This window comes from Takifugu rubripes, chromosome 4 (genome assembly GCF_901000725.2).
Source record: "Takifugu rubripes chromosome 4, fTakRub1.2, whole genome shotgun sequence".
Lineage (NCBI taxonomy): Eukaryota > Metazoa > Chordata > Actinopteri > Tetraodontiformes > Tetraodontidae > Takifugu > Takifugu rubripes.
The window spans coordinates 15,475,750-15,499,907 of record NC_042288.1 but is presented as its reverse complement, the minus strand read 5'-3'; the positions used below and the strand labels follow the sequence as shown (position 1 = coordinate 15,499,907).

General features: G+C 48.4%; 2 protein-coding genes across 6 annotated transcripts in view; one reads left to right on the top strand and one right to left on the bottom strand.

Moving 5' to 3' along the window:
- The window catches only part of macrod2 (mono-ADP ribosylhydrolase 2), a 283,251-nt gene that overhangs the window by 30,125 nt on the left and 228,968 nt on the right, over positions 1-24,158 (top strand). The window lies entirely within an intron of this gene.
- Positions 14,745-23,964, bottom strand: flrt3 (fibronectin leucine rich transmembrane 3). The gene is made up of 3 exons (XM_003978553.3): positions 23,725-23,964; positions 18,745-19,442; positions 14,745-17,910 (listed from the first exon to the last, which is right to left on the bottom strand). Exon 3 carries the CDS (start codon positions 17,863-17,865, stop codon positions 15,913-15,915), a length of 1,953 nt encoding a protein of 650 aa, XP_003978602.1. The 5' UTR covers positions 17,866-17,910; positions 18,745-19,442; positions 23,725-23,964; the 3' UTR covers positions 14,745-15,912.

Here is a 24,158-nt window from a genome sequence, read left to right as displayed (position 1 = left end):
AAGAGACGCAGTCGGACTCCGTGTGGAAGTACTTAATGAAAACCCTGCATGGGAGGTAATTGGGAAATGTTTTTGGGACCGCGCGCTTCTCAACTTACTGTATTCATTCTTCAAAATGTCCTCTTGGGCTTCGCTCCCAACGTAGCTTTTAGAAACTCTCAGTTTGTGCTCGTTTTCTCCCATTAAACCTCAGATTGTCTCGGCAGTCTGGTTATTACGGCCATTTAACCAAATTCCGTATTTGCACTTTTTGATTCCACTGTCGTTTGTGAGGAGACCCAACCCCAGCGATCCATGGCCACGTTCCTGGCGCCGCCCTCAGCCCACGCTTGTCTCATCAGTTCTCCAGCCAACAAATATTCCCAGATCCCGATGAGACGGACGCGTCCAGGCTGGTGATAACGAGCCTTTATGTCCCCTCTGTTAAAGGTGGAACAGAACCGGTGTTTCTGACTGCGGGCGGTTAGAAAGCCCTTCAAACACACTATCAAAGGTATTTTCTCTGAAGGTTAGCCGGGGGGGGGGGGGGGGCGTGGCTTCTGTTGCCTTGATCTTTACATGATCTAAACGATGCATCGGACTCTCTTTCTCTGGTTAATTGTGCTTCAGTGATTAGAGACGGCACAAGTAAAATCCTTGAAGCTGAATCTGGGTGTTCTTCCTCAAAGTCAACCTGTTTTCAAGGATATCGTCTGCACCAACAAAGCCTCCGTCAGCACTTTTGGGCCGTCTACCTGTGTGATATGTAGCATGATGGGCCGTCTACCTGTGTGATATGTAGCATGATGGGCCGTCTACCTGTGTGATATGTAGCATGATGGGCCGTCTACCTGTCTGATATGTAGCATGATGGGCCGTCTACCTGTGCGATATGTAGCATGATGGGCCGTCTACCTGTGTGATATGTAGCATGATGGGCCGTCTACCTGTCTGATATGTAGCATGATGGGCCGTCTACCTGTCTGATATGTAGCATGATGGGCCGTCTACCTGTGCGATATGTAGCATGATGGGCCGTCTACCTGTGTGATATGTAGCATGATGGGCCGTCTACCTGTCTGATATGTAGCATGATGGGCCGTCTACCTGTGCGATATGTAGCATGATGGGCCGTCTACCTGTGTGATATGTAGCATGATGGGCCGTCTACCTGTCTGATATGTAGCATGATGGGCCGTCTACCTGTGTCATGGCAGAACTCTGCACAGATGAAGTGGGACACGCTTCTCCGTTAGCCACCTGTGCTAACATAGAACACACTGTCCATGTTCTCTGTTCCGTATGTGTCTCGTCCTCCTGTCGTTCCTGCTCACCTGCTCCAACAGTTTAAATGTTTTCATGCTCCTGTATAACTGAGCCATGAAGAGACGTTGGGCTGCTGCCCTGAGTTTGGGAGCACTTTCACTGACTATGTGTATTAGAAACAATTAAAATAGGGGTGCAAATGGTGGCCAAGGTTAATTTCCTGGCTGAGATGACTGTTATAACCCTCTCTTTAGCGTGTCTTTTAATTGGCCTTTCTAAAATCCCCCTGAAAACAGGAGTTAATTAGCACACTAACAGGGGAGTCAAAGGCGTCGCGTCTGCTTTTGGTTTGAACCAAAAAGCACAAACGTGTTTGCATCCACAATATGCTGCTGAAGTGCTTGGGACTGATTCACTCACACCGTCCAATAATATTAAACGGCCGCCCCAACACAAGCTCTTTGTGAGGTTAAACCTGCTTCTAATTAACACAGGAGGAATTTGAAACGGGAATTATTGTGTGAAAGGGATGTTGCTAATGAGGTGTGTGAATAGAATGAAAGAGGAACGCGTGTGGCCTCCCCCGATGGAGGAAGGTTAATGGCTGTGCCGAGCAGATCAGGAGTGTCTTTCCTCTGGCTGCAGTCTGGGTCCTGATCCGGGGGGCGGCCTGATCCGGGGGGCGGCCTGATCCGGGGGGCCGGCCTGATCCGGCTCCTTTGATTGTATTTTGCACAGCCACGTCATTTTCAAACACTCTGCATCCAATTACTGGGGTTTCATTATTAAATTACCTTTTGAAATGCCTTTCACTTGCTGAAGGGAATATGGCAGAATTTGCTTCCAGTTGTTTTACTACATTTTATAATATTGGTGCCAACATTTGTTTCAAATGCATCCCAGGTTTTTATTCAGCTTATTCAACTTGAACATCTGTATGTTGAGCGGCTCTGAGCCAGTGTCCACTGTATGCTAATGATCCGACCGCCCCAGTGTCCACTGTATGCTAACGATCCGACCGCCCCAGTGTCCACTGTATGCTAATGATCCGACCGCCCCAGTGTCCACTGTATGCTAACGATCCCACCGCCCCAGTGTCCACTGTATGCTAACGATCCGACCGCCCCAGTGTCCACTGTATGCTAATGATCCAACCGCCCCAGTGTCCACTGTATGCTAATGATCCAACCGCCCCAGTGTCCACTGTATGCTAATGATCCAACCGCCCCAGTGTCCACTGTATGCTAATGATCCGACCGCCCCAGTGTCCACTGTATGCTAATGATCCGACCGCCCCAGTGTCCACTGTATGCTAATGATCCGACCGCCCCAGTGTCCCCTGTATGCTAACGATCCGACCGCCATGGCTCCGTCTCTGGCCGGTCCTGTTGCTGCACGTGTTGCTGGGATGTCTCCGCTGACACTGTCAGGATTGGTGGAACACAATCAGAAGGTTATTTTCAGGTGTTGAGTCCTCATAACGTTGCATTAAACTGTTCATTTGATTGCTAACAGTGCTTTTCTGTCGTTAATTGATGCCGTATGAAGGAGACGAGCTGAGTAGCAGGACGAGCTGCACGTGTGTCGTTTCTTTGTTAAAATCCGCCTTCTCTGCCCCTCTCCACTTGATTCTACCACTCTCTTCTTAATGACTTCCTAACGATGCGCAGCTGTAATTTGTGTTTAATATTAATGAACAACTGTTTTAATGGAAATTTCTAGGGAAAACAATGTGTTTGATAAATGCACCTTGTTCCTGAACGTAGCTAAAAGTTCTTTTCTTTCTAAGAAAGTCACCTGATTGTGCAGCAAAAAGCCTTTTTTTATTATTACAAATGAATTACAGGAATTCACATTCGTGACTCTTTCAGTCAAAGCAGCAGGTTTTAGACTCTTCAAACGTGGCTGTTTGGATCCGTTCTTTATATCACGGCCATTTGCTTGTCTAACCCGGCGTTTTTGTTCACATTGTTTGCTCTAATATTCTAAAAAGTCCTAATTCTTTGAAGGATTTTTGTTTAATGACGGGAGGAAGTGAAAAACATCTTCAATATTTTAAATGCTCCATTTAACTGCTAACAAAACTGTGAAGAATTCAACATTGTTGCTTCTCAGAAGGTTAGCAGGCTAAAGGAGGAAGACTTCTAGAGAGGAAGCACGACGCTGCAGGTTTATCGGAGGCACTTTATCCATGTGCTTGCTGCTCTTCCACATTTTCCTGATGGCGAGATGGCTTCTGCGGCGGCCGCTAATGAGGAAACGTATGTCACGGTTCATATATCAACCTTGTCTCCTTCCGCTGCATTAATTCCCCGGTGCTGATGAAGTTGCTGCCGTCACACGTTTTAATGGATGCTCACTATCACAACTTTGTTGAGTTTAGTCCATCCCGCTCCCTGGTCATGCCGGCTGATTTTAATTGTCCCCGACTCTCGGATGAAACGGAACGCAGGGATCTCATTCTTCATTTCCAACACTATAGAGCCACTGGACTTCTCATTTACTTTAGATTAAGGCCAGATGTCGCAGGCATGACAGAACCTTTTTTCTCCCGCTCTAATTTACTAATGTAATTTGACACCCGGCGATTTATTTGAGAGAAATCTGAGGGCGCCGCCACACGTCACCACAAACATCACGTGCACTGCGTTTCCTCGCCACTACCTTTACAGAAGCGGCCGTTTTAAAGAAGTGACCTCGCACTCTTTTCCACACCCTGAACTAAAAGAAGCCCCAACGTTGGAGGGGGGGAGCGTGAAGCTCCGCTGCTTCCTGTCTTTGTCCTGGCTCCAGCTGGCTTTGATCACGGCGGGGAGGCCAGGTACACGCTCCACTCCAGCGCTTTATTGTTGGCAGAACACAGGCCTGTTGCAGGAAAACCCACTCCCTGTGTGTTCTGGGGTTCTGGGGGTTCAGTTGCATCTTGGCCCACCTCTCCATCAACCCCTCTGCAAACCAAAATAGACTCAGCCCATCCAGCAAGAATGTAAATAAGAGAACAAAAGTTGCCTGTTCTCCACTATCAGAGTGTCTCCTCGGGAGCAGAAGTGTTTTTAAATGCTGATCCTGCTGCGGGCGCGACCCTGACCGCTTCCCTCCACCCCAACGGCGCGGGGCAGAGCGCCACGGCGCCTGCACGGCCCTTATCTCGCCCGGGCAGATGCCGGGTCTCCCCACAGTCGGGCCCCAGTGGGCTGGCGGCTCCTCATCTGTGTGACCATCTCCCATAATCAGCTTCAAACTAATTAACTTAAGTTTGTCTTTTTTGCCCTCCTAAGTGAAGTCTGCCTCCTGAATTTGTCAGTTGCTGCAATTGGAAATTAAAAAGGCATCATGGAATGAAATCTGCTGGACAAATGGTGTTAATTATTATCCAGGGTTTATGGTGCGTGCTGCAGGTCCCAGCCTGCCTCTAAGTGCTTGATAACCACTCGGTTCTGCGTTCTCAGGCCCATTTTGTAGGCTGAGACTAATGGAGCTCATCCGCTAAACTGAAGCCCGACTGTAAAACGGCCTCATCAGATACTTCCTGACATCATCGCGGCATTAACGCCGTCAGCTGGACGCGCTCACATTTTTACCACCACAGCCGGTCGCCACTGGCTCATGAACAGGGAATAATAATGTAGAAATATGGTGGCGTCTATGGAATGCAGTCTTAAAAAAGGACTTTACCTGTTGGGTTGATAGAAACCTAAAATGATCAAAGTAAAAACGTGTTTTTCTAGGTGCAAAAATCATATTTCCACACGCTAAACTGGGATCAGTTACACGCTGAACCGTGTAAAAGCTAAAATGCAAAAGATTGCAGGAGGTTTTGCAGTAGAAACATCTTTTAAACATAAAGCCTCTTTAACCGTTGCACACTGACGCCAGCGCACGTGTGTTTACTCGTACGAGCGTTCTCGTGCGTCCGTCCTCAAGAGCCGCTTTTATCTGAATCACTCTGCTTTCTGCAGCTTCTGGAAACACTCAGTGAACTTTAAGGGCTTTCAAAAGATAAACGGTTAAATCTGCCGATCAGCAAAGTCCCCGATTCACTCAACGTTTGGAAACTGTTGCTGTGAGAATGGGAAGATAAAGGAGGATAAACAGGCGGAGCAGCAGAACCCAGCAGAACTCTGCAGAACTCAGCAGAACCCAGTAGACCTCTGCAGAACCCAGCAGAACTCAGTAGAACTCGGCAGAACTTGGCAGAACTCAGTAGAACTCGGCAGAACCCAGCAGAACTCTGCAGAACTCGGCAGAACTCAGCAGAACCCAGCAGAACTCTGCAGAACCCAGCAGAACTCAGTAGAACTCAGTAGAACTCGGCAGAACTGCCTGATGAGCGTTTACGTCCAGATGGCTCTTCAAGCTTGTTGAGCTTTGGTGAGACAAACTCTCTTCCACCAGTACGAGCTCGTCGTTCCCTCTTTATTTTCCTCCAGCCCAGTAAGTGGTGCAGCGGTTCTTCTCCTTCCTTTGGGTCACATCCCTCCACTCTTCGCCCATCAGGTGCAGCGGTTCTTCTCCTTCCTTTCCTTTTGGAACAAATATATTGCAAAAGAATTTCCAAATGTGCACGAGCAGCTTTGCATCGTGGTCAGAGACACTCAGAGGAGACAAACGTTTGGTGTTTTAGACCCAGTCAGCTGCTCAGAACCCAAAGTTCTGTTAAGACATGTGGTGGAGTGAACTCAGGGACCTGGGTTTGACCTGATACCGTATCTGTTATCAGTGGGGCTGGAAAATCATGTGTCATTCAGAAAGGGAACCGGCACTGGTTCAGGATTAAAAGCAACGTTTGTTAGAATCTAAACATAATCCCTCCAGGCAGAGACGGAGGTTTTGTCGAAAGGAATTTCACCCCCCCCCCCAGGCTCCTCTGTCTCCGAGTGTGACACTTAATGACTAAATTTAGATCAATTTTCACCTTCATGGTTGTTCTGGAATTTTAAACTGCCGTTTCTGGTGGTGTCGGATGGGTAAGGTCCAGTGTTGGAGCAGGATGCAGGACACACGCCGTCCCCAGGCGTCTGTGGGTTCAAGCACCCGGCAACCAACTGATAAACGGGCCAGGAAGCATTTCTGCCTCCTGCCCGATGAGCTCTGGGATCGGCTTATTACCCAGAAGGACGCGTGACTCTGAGGAACCTGTAAATTAAGCACAGTAGGAACCCTGAAGAGGCACACGGACGGACAGACGGACCGAGAGGGAAGCACGCGGGGAACATTAGAGACACGGGTCATCAACACGGAGGGGCCAGAACCAAGGGAGGGAACACGGACCCTGGAAATAAGCAGGGAGGGGACGATGAAATAAACCACTCATCTCTGCTGAAATAAGGTTTTTTAATCAACTATAATGTAATTTGCATTGTTAAATTAAAGCCGGAGTTTAAATTCCGGGACATAATCACTTTTTAATTGGCCCTGCCACTTTGATTTGGGATAATTGAAATTATAGGTGTGTGTTTCAGCCTCACAGCAGCGTCACTGATCCCTGCTTTAAAATGTGTCCGATGCTTCTTTTAAACCTTGGAATTTCCTGAAGGGATCCTGCAGAGTTTGGAATATCGGAGCGGGACGGTGCTGCCGTGCAGGCGCCGTTCCTGCTTTTTACACACGGCGCATCTTCAAAAAGACGACCTTCGGCTAATCCCAATGTGTTTATTTACGCCGAGCAGCGCCGCAGCCGCACGATGTGCACGGCACCGTTTGATTTTGCTGTGTAGTAAACTGACATTCCACAATCAAAGAGACGTGATGGGAAACACAGCAGCGTTGGCTGGAACAAAATCTTTGGCAGATGTGACAAGTGGGGCCGAACAAACGGCGAAATAAAGTAGCTGTAACATCATTTCCTGCGTGGTAGCGCGGCCCGTGATGTCACTGGCTGCTATTATTGGAAGCCGTGTTAACCCTGCATCGTCTCCATGGTCTGTAAACAGGTTTTTTTCTTCTTTTTTAAATCTGCTCCAAGCTCTTTTTGAACTTTTGAGTCCCCTTTGCTGTAAATGCAGCTTCTAAAGGTGCCGCCGCCCACTCAGGAGGCTCCACGCACGGACGCGTCAGAAATCTGCCGGAAGACGCTAAATGCTCAAAGATTTTAAAATGATCCAGTCAATACGTCAGGCATTTTGGTGATCACCACCATTTCTAACAGTTAGTGGCAGTTTGCACAACAAACATGAAAGTTTTATTCTCGTGGGCTTGAATTCCAGCTCTTTTCCATATGAATGCCGACAGTAGCATTGGCATTCGGCACACTCCCACTTTCACCTTCAGGGGATTTTACGTGTGGTGTTCTGCGGTCGGTTGAGCACTTTTTACATTTCCTGTATATATTGTAGAGCGACGCATCTTTCATTTCACTGAAATATGCCTCCAAAACATGGCTGCCTTTACTGCACCTATCGATTAATGAGCTCCAGATGGTCACGCCGTTCACCTCCAGCGCCTTTAACATTCCGGACACACGCGATAAAGCATGTTCTCGCAGGTCCACATTAACTTTCTCCACCAGTCTCCGTCTCTTCTCCAACACCTTCTTGCAACCCAGTGCATGAAACACAGGCCGCCGCATTAAATGTTTCTATCAATCACCCTTGAAAAAGATTTCCATTTTCCAAGGATTTCTTTGCGTGGCGTGGAGGTGTACCAGGACATTTGCATGCAGATCACACTTGGTTTTAGATGAGGGCTCCAATGGTCATTGAAATGACAAATTTCACGAAGCTTGGAACCCAATGGCAATAATATATCATCTGCGCCCTGTCAAACACACATTAAAAGAGCTCAAATGAACTGCACCCCAGGACAAGACCAGGAGTCCTGATGTGGGCGAGCAAACCGGATCACCAGCGGCGGCATTTTGTATGAATTAAACAGAGCGCAGTTTAGTTCCGAAAACGTCCAATAGCCGTCAGCCATATGTTCCTGGGGGTGCCGGTCCGATGTGGGGGGGGGGATGACCTCCGCACGGAGCACCTGTCCAAGAATGGGTGGGTTTGGCTTTAACCCCACCGTCGTGTTCACCTTTCACCCCGGCCCAGAGACACACACGACCTGCCGGAGACACACACACGACCTGCCGGAGACACACACACGACCTGCCGGAGACACACACACGACCTGCCGGAGACACACACACGACCTGCCAGATCCACTCTGTCATCACAGGATTAATTAAAACACTGCTCAGCAAAGCCACCGGGTCCCTTTGGGGATGTGGTGTATGCATTAATGACACACACACACACACACACACACACACACACACACACACACACACACACACAGAGTAACATAGTGGAAAGTTGTTGTGTTAAGTTACCTCAGGGGACAACTAACCAAACGATAACCTCCGGTGATGGATGGTCACATCTCGCCTCAGAATCTCCCGCTTTTATTGGTTTGTGCATCGGCCATATTTATAATGCCACATATTATTTCTGCCCGACTAAGTGGATTCGCCCAAAACTACGGCCATCTGGCTTTTCTGCTGACGATGTGCGACCGCGCGGTTTTTCTCTGGGTGACAATTACGCCATCAGATGGTCCAAATGAGAGAGTCTCATTGTGCTTAATTCATGCCCCTTGCTAATGGCGCACTATTCATTTAAAGGCACTCAAATGAATTGAGGAGAAAAGCGAGGTTACTTATTTATCCAAGGCCCAGCGACGCAGTGGGACGGGGACAATAGCCGTGAGACATGCAAAATGAATTCTCTTGTCCTGCGTCTGATCCCTGGCTATCTACATAATTTGGTTAGTGACCTGGTAACTGCCACTGTGTGGGACCTCTTCATTCAAGTCCATTGGGGTTCCTGGGGCAAAAGTCTGTGTTCCAGGGCCCAACCCCCCCCTCCATTCTATTGTGACCCTGCCCTTGTGTCGTGTATACACACAACCAGACGACTGGGTGATTAATGGCCACGCTCGTGGGGCCATTGACAACTTCTGGTGAGTCTACACAAAAGCCATGTTGGTCACATTAGCACCAGTTTAACCTCCTTCTGCTGGAACAGGGGCTCTGTGCTGAGTATTGCCTGAACAATTTTCTCAGCCTACATTTTCTGGTTTCCTGTGAATTCATTAACATGCTACTTCTATAAATATATCAATGTCTTTTATGTCAGTTGTGTCTCTAGCTAATAATAACCCACCATAATTAGAAAATTAAGAATGAGCCTGCCAGCACTCCCAGCAGTCTGTTTTTTTAAAGGCAAAACTCTTCTTCCCAAGTTTTTGTTAAAGTAAAATGCCTGCATATTAGAATAGATAATTAATAGCCTTAAAACATGTTTTATCAGCCCTTTTTATAGAGATAGTGACGAACAGAGAGCAGTCTTTCTTAAAAAGGGCGATAAGTTTGGATCTCTTTGTTGAGCCTGATTCATTTCCTCCAACAGAAACAGCTGCCAAGCTGATATCACGTACATGCAGATCTTTAAATTTAAAGCCTATTCACAGGCATCTACCTCTTCCAGGCAGCGGAGTGTGAATCCATAAGGCTCGACTGCTGTCTTCCTCCTCTCTATCTCGTTTTCACTAGATATCACCCTGATGAACAATTGCTGTTAATGACATCTGCAGCGGGGTGTGACCTTCAGCGCTCCCGCCTCCGACAAGACATTTTTATTTTAGCTTTTCACCTCACTGTAAATGACTTCACCGAAACCACAATTAACATCCACACATAGCGAGCGCCGGAAGCTGGCGCTGCTGCACGTGGCAGATGTGCATGCACGTGTGGTTCTGCTCCGAGTTTGATGAAACGCTCCAGTCTGCTGCCGTTATTCAGGCATAAATCTACATTTAATGCCACCCTTCACCTTGTAAATGTCCTGATGCTACATTTCTGAACTGCAGCTGCACACATCGAACTCTTGATGCGACGCCCACTGCAAACTTTCCCTTTGTGATAGTGAAGATTGTGAAATCTATTTGAGTTAATTGCTTGATGGTCACTGCAGGTCACGGATTACTGATAATTATACGGGTATGTTGGGATTTCCAAGAATCCAGTGTGCAACCTTAGACCCGGTCTATGGCGATGCCAGATGTTGGAGTAAGCTCCTTGTCACAGGGTCTGCACAGACACACGTCCCCCTGTTAACTTGAGCAGGTTTTAAGCAGCAGATATCTCAGGATTACAGTGGCTTACATCCTTTGGCCTCTCCCTCCTACCAGCCAGTGTGTCTAGTGATTAAAGCAGATCCCAGCGACTTTTATCTGAAATAAATAAATATCTGTCCCACCGCTCTGCCGTCGAGATTGTCCAAATGAAGACCAGTCTTGTTCCTGGTACTCTTCAGCACAGACGGTTCCTCCCCCCCTCAGCGGGGATGAAATGAGTTATGGGAGCAGAGTGGTAATCGTGTGGCCACACATCATCATTACAGCACAGCGGCAGCAGCTTTTAATTAATCCCCCGTCCCACCCTGCGCATGGCAAACTTTTGACTCCTAACCTTCTGTGTGTGGTCCACGTGTACAGCAGCAGGCTCTGGACCATCCCAGGCTGCAGAACCTGCGTAGCTTCAGGGGAAGTTTCACAGAGAGAGAGAGCAGTTCCAGGCCCGTAACTGAGTTCGCACACTTAACCTCAACAATAACAACTTTGTGGTTTCCATTAATTCGGAACGTCTGAAACTGTGAATCCACGTCAGGCCACGGTGGTCGGGCGGCTTCAGGCAGCACAATATCGGAGCGCTACTTTCTCCGTCTCGCTGATGAATGGCGACAGGCCGTATTTCTGATCCTAAAAACACGCTGACGCTGCCAAATTGCGCACCTCTCCGAGGCGTACGGAAATACCGCGGCCCTCGCCCGGCGTTTTGGGCTTGGCTGAGGCGTGGAAGCGCTGCTGTCTGTCTCGGGGAATGAGGGGCAGGATCCACTTCTCTGGAGAAATGAACCCAGCTCCCGCCTGAAGGTCAACCTGTCAAAATTGTAATCTCAGACCCGCTGAAGGCGAAATTCTGCTGCGCTCAGTCTGTATCCCCGGAACATTTGGGAAAAACAAAGTTGGAGTATATCAGAAGCAGCTTTTATTTCCCTCCATGTTCATTTGATGTGAGACGACCGTCAGACAGATGGAGCCTTTTCAGTCATTACTGATGAGCTGGTTAAATGTGGGTGTGATGATCAAAATAAGTTGGCCGTGCTCAGCTGGTTTAGCCTGTTATCCAGTGTGACTTGCATGTAGTACGATTAGTTCAGCAAAGTGAGCGCAAGTTGTGTGTGATTAAGCTGTCGACATCTGAAAATAATGAGCTGCAGACGGAAGCACGTTGGCATGCTAATACTGTACTGACATTTGAAGCTAGCTTAACTTTACTGAGAGAGAAGAATAGCTTGAAGGGAAGCTTTGGTTGCCCTCTGCAAGGCCGCAGTGCTGCCGGAGGAAATGGAGAGCGGACCCTGGAAAGAGTGATTAACCAATGAGATCAGGCGCTGAACAGAGGAGGGTTGAACGACCAACCCAGACGGCCGAGGTTCAAACCCGCGTGACTTTGAATGCAGCACGCTCGTCGGTGCGAGAGGCAGGAATTAGTCCTTCAGATCTTTGAACACTTTCTTCTGAAGGAAATCGAATATCCACTTATTACGCCTCATAGACACTGAAGAGAACCCAAACAAGGCGTCACTCCTGAAAACCGAGGCTGGACTTTACTCCGTCCGTCTGCATGTCTGGGCTGATGGCCGAACCAGGGTCGATTCATTTCTGAGGGAGATGCGCTGTTGATCTCGTAAAGGGCATCAGGAGATGTATGGCCTCTTACAACATCGTTTAAAGCACTTAATGGAAGATGAGGATTAATGGCAGCCATTGAGCCCAGTCAATTATATGGATATTTTTATAACATATTGTGTATAATTCATAGTGTAATGGAACTGAAACCTCATCCCTTATGTGCTTTTGTTTTGGTTCTCACCCAATTTAATGAGAATATTGACTTTGTTTAGTGGAACATAATAAGCTTTTGTCTTCATCCTAGCATAGATATGTTGTTACATATCCGCCACCGCCTGCTGCCGTCGTCTCGGTGGCGGCGGCGCTTGTTAATTTGTATTAATGTCACATAATTTCGAGTTACGATGGATGTATATGCACGCCTTGTGCTCTCAGGCAAAAAATTGGATTCATTAAGAAGACGGAGGAGATGGCGAGGGGTTTTTGGCCCCCTGGTTTCAGGTCACTGAATAATGTGAAGAGATGGAGAGGGTCTCGGCCCGGAGGATTGTTGGGGGGGGGGTCAGAGATGAAGCGGAGGGGACGACACCCGAAACACGAACGCATCACTCACGCTGACGCGTCCCTCATCAACACACTGTTGACAGCGAGAGCGGAATGTGCTTATGACCCAAAGTCAGGATGGTCCGGGGACAATAGTGGGGGTGTTGGCTTTAGGTTACCCTGCATATCTGCCCTGTTTAGTCTCTTAATGTGACCACAGGAAGGTGGGTGCAAACGTAAAGAAAATACCACTTTAAGACAGAGTGCTGTTCCTGTAACTCCATGTGTGCGTTGATGCTCCTGAGAGCAGCACTAGTGAGGTGTAGAGCTGGTCAACGTGTGGCTCAACCCTAAAACTGTGACGTTATCGCCCAGCAAGCAGGACCCTGATGTGGTGACGACAGACACAATCAGCCAAAATGGCTTCTCCTTTCCTGGAGAGCCCCTTTGTTTTTGTGGAGATTAATTAAGATCTGATTAAAAACCCACTTCTTAAGTGCATCTTTGATTTGTGGACCTTTTGTTGCCATAAAACGATCCAGAGCAGGTCTGTCCTGGGTTACACTGACGTGATGAACTTTCATCATTAATCGCTTGAATTCCTTGACCTGTGTGCGAGCGACCTGACCGCTCTGGCCTATGATCAGTCCGAGGTCATCCTGTCCCGTGCCTTTTGATCCTACTGATGGTGCTGACTGAGGACAAGCACGCAGGCCGACCGCCAGTAGTGAGGTCATCCAGAGGTGCTTTGACAGGAGCATCTATAGCAATGCAAATGTGAGCGCGCCATTACAATGGGAGGAAGAGCAGCCTGGGGCAGACGGTCCAGCTGCCTTCGTTACTTTCATTCTCCAGTCGCATAAAAGACAAACTTAATTAGATTCTGTATGTGTCACACAGGAGACAAATTCATGTCATCAATTGTGTTGTTCAAAAGGCTCGACTGAGAACATGAGAATGATTAAGGAATCGAGTAAAGGGACAGATGGGTCAGGGGTCACCAGTGATAAGTGAGTTCACGCAGGGTCATCAGTTGTCTGGGTCATTCATTTTGTCCCAGGATTCAGCAGGAATCCACTTAGATCCTGTGGTTGATGTATTATTTTTAGTGAAAGCTGGAACAAAGGAACACTCTTTTTAAACTGCAATTCATCACAATGTTAAGAAAAATGTGAGAGTGGCTAGTGCGTCCTAAAATCAGCCACTTCAGCCGCAACAACGCTGCAAAACAACACCTTTTCCTCAAGGAATGAAGTGATCTCATCAGAATGGGAAAGAGTAAATAAATGAGCTTCATCCCGGAGTATCTTCAGGGCTCTGAGCACCAAACACACACACATGCTGGCACAGGCTCAAGAGCGACGGGGGTTCGTGGTCAATCCTGAAAACACTCCCACCGTCGCCCTTCCTGCTCAGCCACCCCCCAACCCTAAATTAGTCTCCTTCCCTTTCTCAACATTTGCCGAACTACTTTGAAAATAGAATAATTCTCAGCACTAAAATGTGTCGCCGAACTTTAATGTGGACGTTTGCCCCTTTCATCGCTGCAACAGAAATCACCAGCCATGCCCGTTCTTTTCAACAGATGTTTCAACAAACGCCCTTCATGTGCAGCCTATTGCTCCCAGACCTCCCGAACGTGGTCTGTTTACTTTAATGCCATGTTAATCCCTCGTATATTTAGGTAGCAGGCTCGGTGCATATTGAAGGTTTGCTTAGCTTGCACAGCTTTTAGTGGCTCTCCTTCCAGTAATTAAAGTGTTCTGTGTGTAAAGAGGTTCAGGGTGGTGTGTGTCAGTATGTCTAGCTTCATGTGTTCAGTAATTCCCGGAGTTCACAGCTTCTCAGCTGTGTACATTTGTGCATGTGGCTGATCCTTTCTGCTGATCTGCTATTGTGTCTCTTTTGAGTGGCGTCCTTGGTGAGCTGGAGCTGTCTGCAGGCTGGAGTCATGTCCTGTACAGAGACAGGCACCACCTCTCCGTATGGTGGCTCTTCATCACATTCCCGTTGCCCCGGTGACACGGAGTTTCATCAAGCCCGAGAGTCCAATCTCGCCACAGTCCTATTTCTACTCTATTGTGACATTTCTCTCTCCAGCCAATCAGATAAGTCACACATGACTTCCTCGCACGAAGGAACAGACAGAGCCTAAAGCAGCATAGCAGGCGCAGGGAAAAAGAAAAAAGGAGCCCGTGGAATGGGATAACGGGATAAAGGAAAACATCAGAGGGTCACAAGTCTGGCTGGGAGAAGTCACACTCGGTGTCGTGTTTTTTATCCACTTTTATTTTGTAATATGACCAATATTTTTTCATATTCAAGTGTGTATGAAAAAAAGTCACTGGTTTCTTAAAAAGCTAAATACAATAAGCATTGGATCAAGGCACATACAAGACTGGCCAAAGGGCATACAATGCACTTTGGTTTTAATCGTTAAGAACAGGTAATTTCAAATTCTGAAAACAATAATGTGTTTGGAAAATAATACAAAATAATACTAATAACAAGGACTTGCTGCCGCTGCGCAAGTCCAAAGAAAGCAAAGGCGTTTTGTCTGGTTGGCGTGCTCGTCGGGATGATGTGCGTGTGGAAGCGAACGCCGCCGCGGTCATACGGCCGTTGTGGGCGGATCAGAATTGTGACGTGTTGTGTGTTTGCCAGCTCGCTCGGCTCGTTTGGAGGAGCAGAGCGCTCCTTCTGGGTCAGTGTGCTTCAGTGGGCTGCTGTGTCTGCTGTGGCCTGCAGTCTAAAATCAGACACACTGGAACCTCGCCCGGGTGCGCACGTGTGTCCCCCCTCGCCATCGGGAAAAAACAACAAATCACACAATGAATAAAGCAAAGAAATAAAGCACGGCACCTCTTTAGTTATGTCCTCCATACCAGGTGAAGCGAGACATTTGGTCCAGAGAATTTGGAGATAACTACTGACTGTGCATCTGTTTTGAGGGCAACATGCTTGCTTTGCTAATTAACTCGTCAGCTGTGCCTTAGTTTACATGATGTGTCTTTTTTTGCTTTTTGTTTTTTTTTTTAGACAGCCACAAAGTTATAAGAATGACCTGTGCTTATACTACAAGGTTTTCTAAGGACTGATTGTTCAACACAGCAATGAAAACCCACTTTCACAGTTGACAAGTCATCAAATCTCAGTAGAACACAGAGTTTCTTTTAGTTGGTCGAGAACCCTTAGCGAAGGAAATACAGTACAAATTACTACAAATCCCTAAAATATAGAATTGCAGTTAGTCACAATACCCACTGATGGTCCAGTGATGGCCTGCAACAGGAACGGTCTCCTTCATAAAACGTCCTTAAATATAAATTATATGGCAAATGTACAGAACATTACTTCCAAAGTCTTAAAGATCCAGTGTTTTGTAAAAGTCTTGCCACTCTGTTGTAGTCCAGGAGTCATCAGGAATGGCTATGCGCAGTATCATGAATGGGAATGGTCTGAATCTGGTATTCCACTGTCTCTGTAGCTTCTGTTGTTCAGGCTGTTCTCGCTGTGGGGGCTTTTGTATAAACTCAGGCCATTAGGGGGAAAGATGGTATGTATCACAAACTCCTCCTTGGATACAGGCAGGTGACTTATAGGAATCATCTGAAAAGAAGTCTCTCGTATTTCCAGGATGGAGTTGTCCTTCTTCGTGCCGGCCTCGGCGTAGTCGTCCTTTCTCCGTCGGCCTTTGTTGTAGGTGCAGTTCCTGGAAAAGAGTGAACCGTTCCTGTGGACATACCAACACACCAGCGCCAACATAATTATTGCCAAAAGAGCCACGGCGCCTCCGATGATGGCAGCCAAAGGCAGACTGGAATTTTTGTAAGGCTCTTTCTCCTGCTCTCTGTTCAGAGTCGTCGTCGGGTTGTAGGATTTGTGTGAACCAGTCTCTGTCTCTATGCAAACTGGGGTCTCATCTGACAGGTAAATGTTACTGGTCTCCATGGGAACCATGCATATCCTGTAGGAAGAGTCCGGCTCCAGTGCAGTGAGCAGGTATTCCCTCCTCTCCCCCTGCACAATGGTCTCAGTGATGGAGCCGAAGGCTGGGCTGTGGCCCAGCTTCAGCCAGCTGAGCCGCAGGGCCGTCATGGGCTGGGATATCCTCCATGATATGTGTATTGTGTCTGTGCTGCTGGACTTGACACTGATGGTGATGATCTTTCTGCCCGAAGACGTGGTGGTGCTGTGGAAATTCCTACCAGCGTCGGGTCTATTTACAAAAGGTCGCTTGGTCACAAACAACGGCCACTGGGGCTGCGAGGGGCGTAACACGTTGGGAACTGTGCTGGACTCATAGGTGGGATTGAGTTCTGAATCCGTGCAGTCAAACATGTCTGTGGTCAGGTCTTTGATGGCCATGCCCTTCACCTTGTCAGGACCCTGGCACATGAAACCACGCACATTCACCTTGGTGGGCAACGACCGCAGCCAGTCGCGCACCCACTTCATCCTGCAAGTGCACTGCCAGGGGTTGTTACGTAGCAAGAGTTGTGTCAGATTGTCCAAATCTTCAAACACACCCTGAGGGAGGCTGCTAAGGTTGTTGCCAGATAGGTCCAGGCGATACAGTTGCCTCAGGAAGGCAAAAGCCCCAGGTGGGACTCTGTTAATGTGATTATCTTGGAGCTGCAGCTTCTCCAAGCTGGTGCCGGGTAAGTTGGCGGGCGGCGACGTCAAAGAGTTCCTCACCAGCGAGAGCTCCGTCAGGTTAATCAAGTTGATGAAAGCCATCTCGCCAATCCCACGATTGTTGAGCAGGTTACCGTCCAGGATTAGCCGCTTCAGATTGATGAGATCCTGCAGCGATTGCTCCGAAATTGAGGAAATGCGGTTGTCATCGAAGCGCAACTCCTCGATGCTTGTGGGTAGGCCAGAAGGAATGGCGCTCAGGTGGTTTCTAGATAGAAAAAGAAGTCTGAGGTGGTTACTGTCTCTGAAAGCCCCCTCCTCTATGCTAACTGCTGATACAGAGTTATCGTCCAGGTGCAGTTCTTCAATGAAGGGAATTTGAGCCAGAGAGGCGTGTGTAATCATCCGAACGTTGTTCTCCTGAAGGTGGAGCTCTTTCAAACCCAGCGGAAGGTTGGTGGGAAACTCATCCAAGTTGTTACAGTAAAGATAGATCTTTTCCACGTTGTTGAGCTGGCGCAGCTCGGCGGGGATGCCTGAGCTCTTGATGCGGTTGTTTTGCAGAAAAAGCACTGTAGCGTCCTGCGGCATTCCGGTAGGGATGGCCGTCAGGCCACGGTCGTTGCAGTAGATGAAGGTTCCGTCGCAGCGGCATGCCGAGGGACAGGATGCGGAGGTGACCAGGGGGTTAGCGAGACCCTGCAGCAGCCCGATCCTGATGAGGAAGAGGATCAAGGCCTTGCACTGACGGACCATCTTGAAACGGTGCTGTTGCCTCCTCCTCTAATTAGCCGAGAGCCCCTGGAGAGAGGAGACGTGGACAAATGTAATGTGGACAAATGTGCGGTTTAAAAGAGAAAAGGGCAACATTTCTCTGCTGCCCGCAGCACCTTTAGTTAAAAAAAAAAGAAGCAAAAACCTGCTGAATGATTAATTTTAGCTTAAGATTTTAAGAGTGGTCGTTTGATCGTGGCAGCGTGTTAAAATTGTCAGGATATTATTTCACCATTTTCAAATTTAAAGGTAAGATGCATTTCAGCCAGAACATTTTTCCTTTTTTTTGCTTCTCTTTGTCATAGAAACAGTGTGAATTGAATCCCGGCGCTTCTGCTCTCTGGCCTGGGCTTGAAATGTAACATCCTTCCCTGGTTGTTTTACACTCCTCTGGAACTCAAGGCTGCCTTTCATGGCTGCAGACCACGAGGGCGAACAAAGTCAGGCTTTGTTGTTGAAATGTTGTGGAAAGGACATACTCTGAAGTCCAGTGAGATCATTATCCATTCACATTCTGTTGCTTAACCAGCCACTTAGAAGGTGGCGAAGAATCTCTTATCTATTGATGAGCTCACGGGAAGTCAGTGTTCCAAGCACCTCTCAAAGGTTTCATACTATTTAACATATATTGTAAATATATCAAAGATTACAAGCAGGAAAAAATAGTGAGCAAATCAAAAGGAGTCATTTACCCCCCCCCCACCCCCATATTGATGAGTTGTTCACTTTTAATTAAGCTGATACGGATTTATTGCTTTAATTATGTATTCCATCCGTGACCTCTCTTCCTGCCGATCTAATTAAAAATAGTGGTGCGATCAGTGATGTGGAAATAACCAAAGAACTCCATGTTTGTCATACCTGATTTATACGAGGTGCTAAATCCTCTCCGAGCCGCCAGAAATCCAATCAAGACCCGCTGCTGAATTTGCTCTTATCCTTCCTGAAAGGAGAAAAGTTTGTCCGAGGGGTTTGTGGCTGATGTCCTGACCTGGTCAGTGTTTGCAGAGCTGATCCTTGTGTGCACGTTGACCTCCCGTGTTCCGTAGGAAGCTCAGCCTTTCAATGGCTCTACCATGGCAGATAAGCCTGTAGAAAAAGCATCTCCTTTCACGCACAAAAGCGCGCGCTCGCAGGTGATATCAAAAATCCTAAATGCCGGCGAAAGCGGCGATTTCAGCGGCCATAACTGCGCGTGAGCTCTGTGGGACGGTGTATGGCGATCCCGGGGTAGAGCGCGGCGAGCTTTAGCAGAGGCTCCTGCCTTGCGTCAGGCCTGACAGGCATGATGAGTTGACACAAAGCTGGTCTGAGCCATGCCAATCCCCTCTGCCAGAGGCTCAATCCAAGCCTTTTCACTCGTGCACTCCAGGTCTTCAGGTAACCCAGAATCCTTTGCTCCCTTGTCGAGGCTGTATACACATTAATCCGGGGTTCTGATCCCTTTTCCTGAAACAAATAACCAATGTTCTTCTTCCCTTTAAGGAGGCAAACAGGTGAAGCCTTGATCCGTCCGTGTGCTGCCTTCCTCACGCGTCTGCAGCCGTGATCTTCTCACCCTGAAAAATAATCAGAGAAACAGATTTAATGTCCACGTATCGCACTCGAGCTATTCCACGGCGTAAATATCCCCTTCAGAAATCCACTTGCTTTCCCTTTGTAAGCAGATTGTGGCTATTGAGCCTTTTCGGAGGCGCTGCTAAAGAGCGCCGCGGCGAAAAAAGACAAGCGTGCTTTAGAGCCCATCAATACGACGCAGAGTGGGGCCTCTATGCTCTTCCTGGCTCAGCGGAGCCGTGCACAAGCCTCCGTGTGAGGAGTCATAATTCCGACTTCCCTCATTTAAATCCAAGTTTAGTCAAGATTCAGACACTTCAGGGGCAATGGTGGGTTCCGCCTATCTTTAAAAACACACCCATGAGTAATGAGTCTCATTTAAATTTCTAAAAAAAGAGGCAGGCTGCGCCCCCTCCCCCCTTCTCTTTGACCCCTGAGCCTCAACCCCACCCTCTTACGTTCTGTGAATATTGTTTCTTCAGTAAAAATAGAATTTCCTCTGCAAGAGAAAATGTTATGTTTCCTTCTGTGAAACAATAGGCCTGCGTCCTCACGTCGAGCCTGAACGTGACCCGTGCCCCCCCCCCCTTGCTGTAAAACATGAAAAGGTACATTAGGAACAAGGGGCGCAGCCATTTAACAGTTGTAACCCACCACACGGGGGGCTGAGAGGCTTGTAACTCCATTCCAAGGAGTGGATGCTGTCTACTAATAACGCTCCGCTCCCTTCTGTTCCGTCTAAACACGTCCTCTCAGGCCAACATTACATTAGCAGTCGATCAGAGTCTGGGGGGGGACGCACCACATGTGACCTCCAGCAGCTACCACGATATAGACTGACACATGGGGGGAAGATGTATTTTAGTAATGGACTTTTGGAAAATGGTGAGATGATGGAGGGGATATCTGCTGTCTGTTGGAATGAACTTTTAACGCAGCACTCTGTCAAGCCATTTCAAATTTAAATAGCTCTTTACTCCTCGTTTTGTTAAGTTCTTCATCTTCTGAATATTAAGAGCGCAGTCTTAGCGCTCCCTTAAAATATTCTCCCCATTTTGAGATTTATTTTTTTAGTGCATTGAGATCTTTTTCTATACGTGCACTGCCTGATTTTTCTTGGCGAAGCGTTCAGAGAAAACAGCCAATGAGGATTTTGAGCAGAAGAGAGGTGCATTTGCTGGATGTCTATAACTTAATCCAGGCTTGCAGACTGCATGAGAAGGTCCCTGGCTGATGCTCTTCCTCTGGCCGCGGTGTTTCCAGAGCGGCCCCGCTCCATTGTTCATCTGCTGTGTGGGCCTTCCAGCCTCCACCGCGTTTGTCTGGGAGGCCTTTTCCAACATTATTTCACCGGGTTTAATTCGCCAATTGTCCATCTTATCTTAACATTTAATTTACGGACATATCGGACCCCCACAAATGTCGCCAGGCAGGCACACACGGGCCGAGATAAACATTTTTTACAGACGGACGTCTCCCTCCATCCTCCTAATAAGCCCTCTCAGCCGACAGGAGATTTCTCTTTCAGCCACGGAAGCTTCTGCTTCATTTAATCTGAACTGGCGACGTTAAATTGAGCATCCTGGTAAAAGTGCCTATGTATACAGCCTGTTACCTTTGAGAGCAAAGTGTGGGAGGCTCGCACAAAGCCGGCCACTGGTCGCCATTATGTGTTCAACACGCATAAATGCACATTAGCCCACAATAAAGGAGCTCACGATTCGGTGCCCCCAGTCATACTCTGTACATGAAAGGCTTTGTAAAAACTGCAATGGAAACAATTTCATGGCTGTCAGAATTATTGCAGATAAGGATGACTTTTTAGGCCCCGAAAATCCCGAATAACATGCCGAGGCTACATTTAGCAGGGGGAGAGCTGTAGCAGTAGTAATGGCTGAATGCTACATTATTCATGAGCTCTGAAATTAAATTTGAACCACAGTAGAACTCTCCATTGGGAAATCAATGTTTGTATCCGCTGTTGATTATTCCTTCAAATTCATAATATAGCACTAAATAGCGATTATGTTTTGTTTGCGATATGTTTTAGTAAGCTGAGATGTCTCCAGAAGCACTGGCGGCTAAAAATAAAATATGAAAGACTGGGGTCTGTATGATCTATTTTGAGGGGCAGTTGGAACTAACCTGATAGAAAAGTCAAACGTTATTTGTTGGGTTTCTCCCCCCGACTGAGCAAAGTTTTTGTCCAAAAAGCACGTTACATTTGCATATTAGTAAGTTGTACGTCAGAACGGCGGGCGGCAGTCGGCACAATGGAGCATTCATGGCCACGTCTGAATCCACACACACAGGGAAAAAAAACGTTTCAGCCGAAGAGAAAATGGGCGTAAATCTGTGGTAATTTAGGCAGATTTGGTGCGAGGCCTCCCGGCGTGGTCTTCAGACGGGCCGGACAGATGATACTGCTGCCGGCCCACTAAGAGCACGGAGGCCTGGGACAGACGGGGGGTCTCTCTTTTGTAGCTGCCTGAAAGGAGAGATCTGAAGCAGCTGCAGAGCCTTTTCCCCACATGGGGGTGGTAGGCACTGCAAAACCAGAGGCGAGAGTCTGCTTGACGAGCAGCAGAACGCTGGAGTCCATCTCGGCTGAAGCACACGTGTCACCCTCCTCCTGGCCCAGCCACTGTCCCCCCTCTCTTATCTCGCCGTCCTCGGTGCAGCCATGTTTGTTCCTCGCCGTTCGTCCTCGCCGCTGACAGAATTATGTAAAGACGTGAGTCAGGCCTTGGCGGTGCCAGAGGATCCAGCCAGGATGACGTGCGCTTATTAAGGTCTCATTATTAGTGTTTGCCTGGCCCCCTCATACATTTCTGATGCTGTAACTCTCCTGGTCACAGGAGATGGCGTCCGTGTGAGCCGGTTAGTTGTCGGCGTGAATTCACAGTGAAAGGAATTGACTGGGGAGCTGAGCCAGAGGCGGTCGTCACCGACCACAATTGATCCGGGCCTGTGTCTGCCATGTTTAACGGGCTGTTTTTCTCTTTGTCTCTGCAACAACCTGAACAACAGACATCTATCATGAGAGTGCTTCACAACTGAGGGCAGACTTGCCTGCGCCATTAGTGGCTTAACAAGAATAAATAAGTCAGACACAAGCCTGTCGGTTATATAAACGGTGTCGGTCGTTTAAATGTCCTTACAGTCTTATCAAGATAAGGGGTTGTGTTAAGTTGGATTACCGTGGTGCCAATAAGCCTTAAAGCTTGAGTGGGAATCGTCTCCGCCACTTTATTGTTGAGCAGTTAAGGCAGAAACACGCAGAAATGCGCGCTCAGTGCGTCACATGTGGGGCTTCTCCCACCGCAGCAGCCGCCGTTATATCATGGGGATCATCTCAAAGACATCGGCGACATCCCCAAATCTGGGGTCTGAATCCAAACGGCTCCGGCTTATGTGCGCACAACTTGAGAAAACCTGAATTTGGTGCTTCTCCTCCCCCGGGGAGAACTGCGCCCTGACGCGCTCTCCCACCGACGCTCTGCTCGGTCTGCACCGGGCTCTGGTCTGCACCGGGCTCTGGTCTGCACCGGGCTCTGGTCTGCACCAGGCTTTGGTCTGCACCAGGCTTTGGTCTGCACCAGGCGTCCAGCTGCGGACTGTATGTTGCGAATGTATATGAAAAGGAGCCCAGACGCTGACGCCGCGGACGCATTGAGCGGAGTTCCCCTTCATGTCCCACTCTGCGGGATGTGCGCTGCGATTTCAGCCGCACCCCGGGGTGCCCGCTCGGTCTGCGACACCAGGACAGGCGCCCCTAATCCGAGCAAGTTTGCCTATTCACGCCTGACTGTTTGAGTTGGATTCGCTGCCCAAATCGCCGAATGAAGCGCCCGCAGACGTTCGTGCAGATCCAGGGCGCCTCCGCGGAGGATGGTCGAGTCCCATGGACGAGGGAGAGCGCCGAACCGGAGACACAATCGCGGCTCTACAGTCAGTCTTTTAGGAGGTCTGTGCGGGATGGAACCGCAAGCTGCAGATATGAGAGGAGCTCGAGATGAGAGGTGATCTATGTGCTGAAGTCGCAGCACATTCGCCTGCAGCGCCTCAACTAAGGACATGGAAAAAGTGCTTTTTGCCCCTTATACCAACCCGAAAAGGTTGGGAAATACGCCTTTTGGGACAGTACTTATGATGAAACACGAGAGGCAAATGCATTCGACACCAACAACTCCTGATGATTCCGCATGACTTTGGATTCCCTTTGCAAGAAGAAAAGATCCAAAAAAGATTAAGATTCTCCGCGCCAGCAGACCGCGCACTTACCTCTGTATTCAACCCCCAATATGCCAAGTAACAGGTATCCTCTGAGAAGGGAGTTCACAATAGGGGGGAAATAATCCGATCCGGTATTTCAGCGGAGATCCGATGAAAAAGTCCCGTCTGGTTCTGCTGCAGCTCGGCTGTGTTTACTGCTGCTCCCACACACACGCACGCATCTGTAGGCTGTGCATGGAAATCGCTGCACGGCCAGATCGCAGTACTAATGTGTAGTTGCGTTTGCCTCGAGCTTCTGTAGGGCGCTGATGTCATCGGGGGGCGGGGCCCGGGCCAGGCCCCGCCCCCTCTCTCCGGTTGGGAGACGGTGGACGGATGCAGTGTTGGCTGGGAGCACTAGGTGGAGTGGAGGGAAGGGAAAGACTGGTCCAAAACCAGCGTTTACCACTGGTGGAAGGCAAAAGCTCCCTGAGAAGGAAACG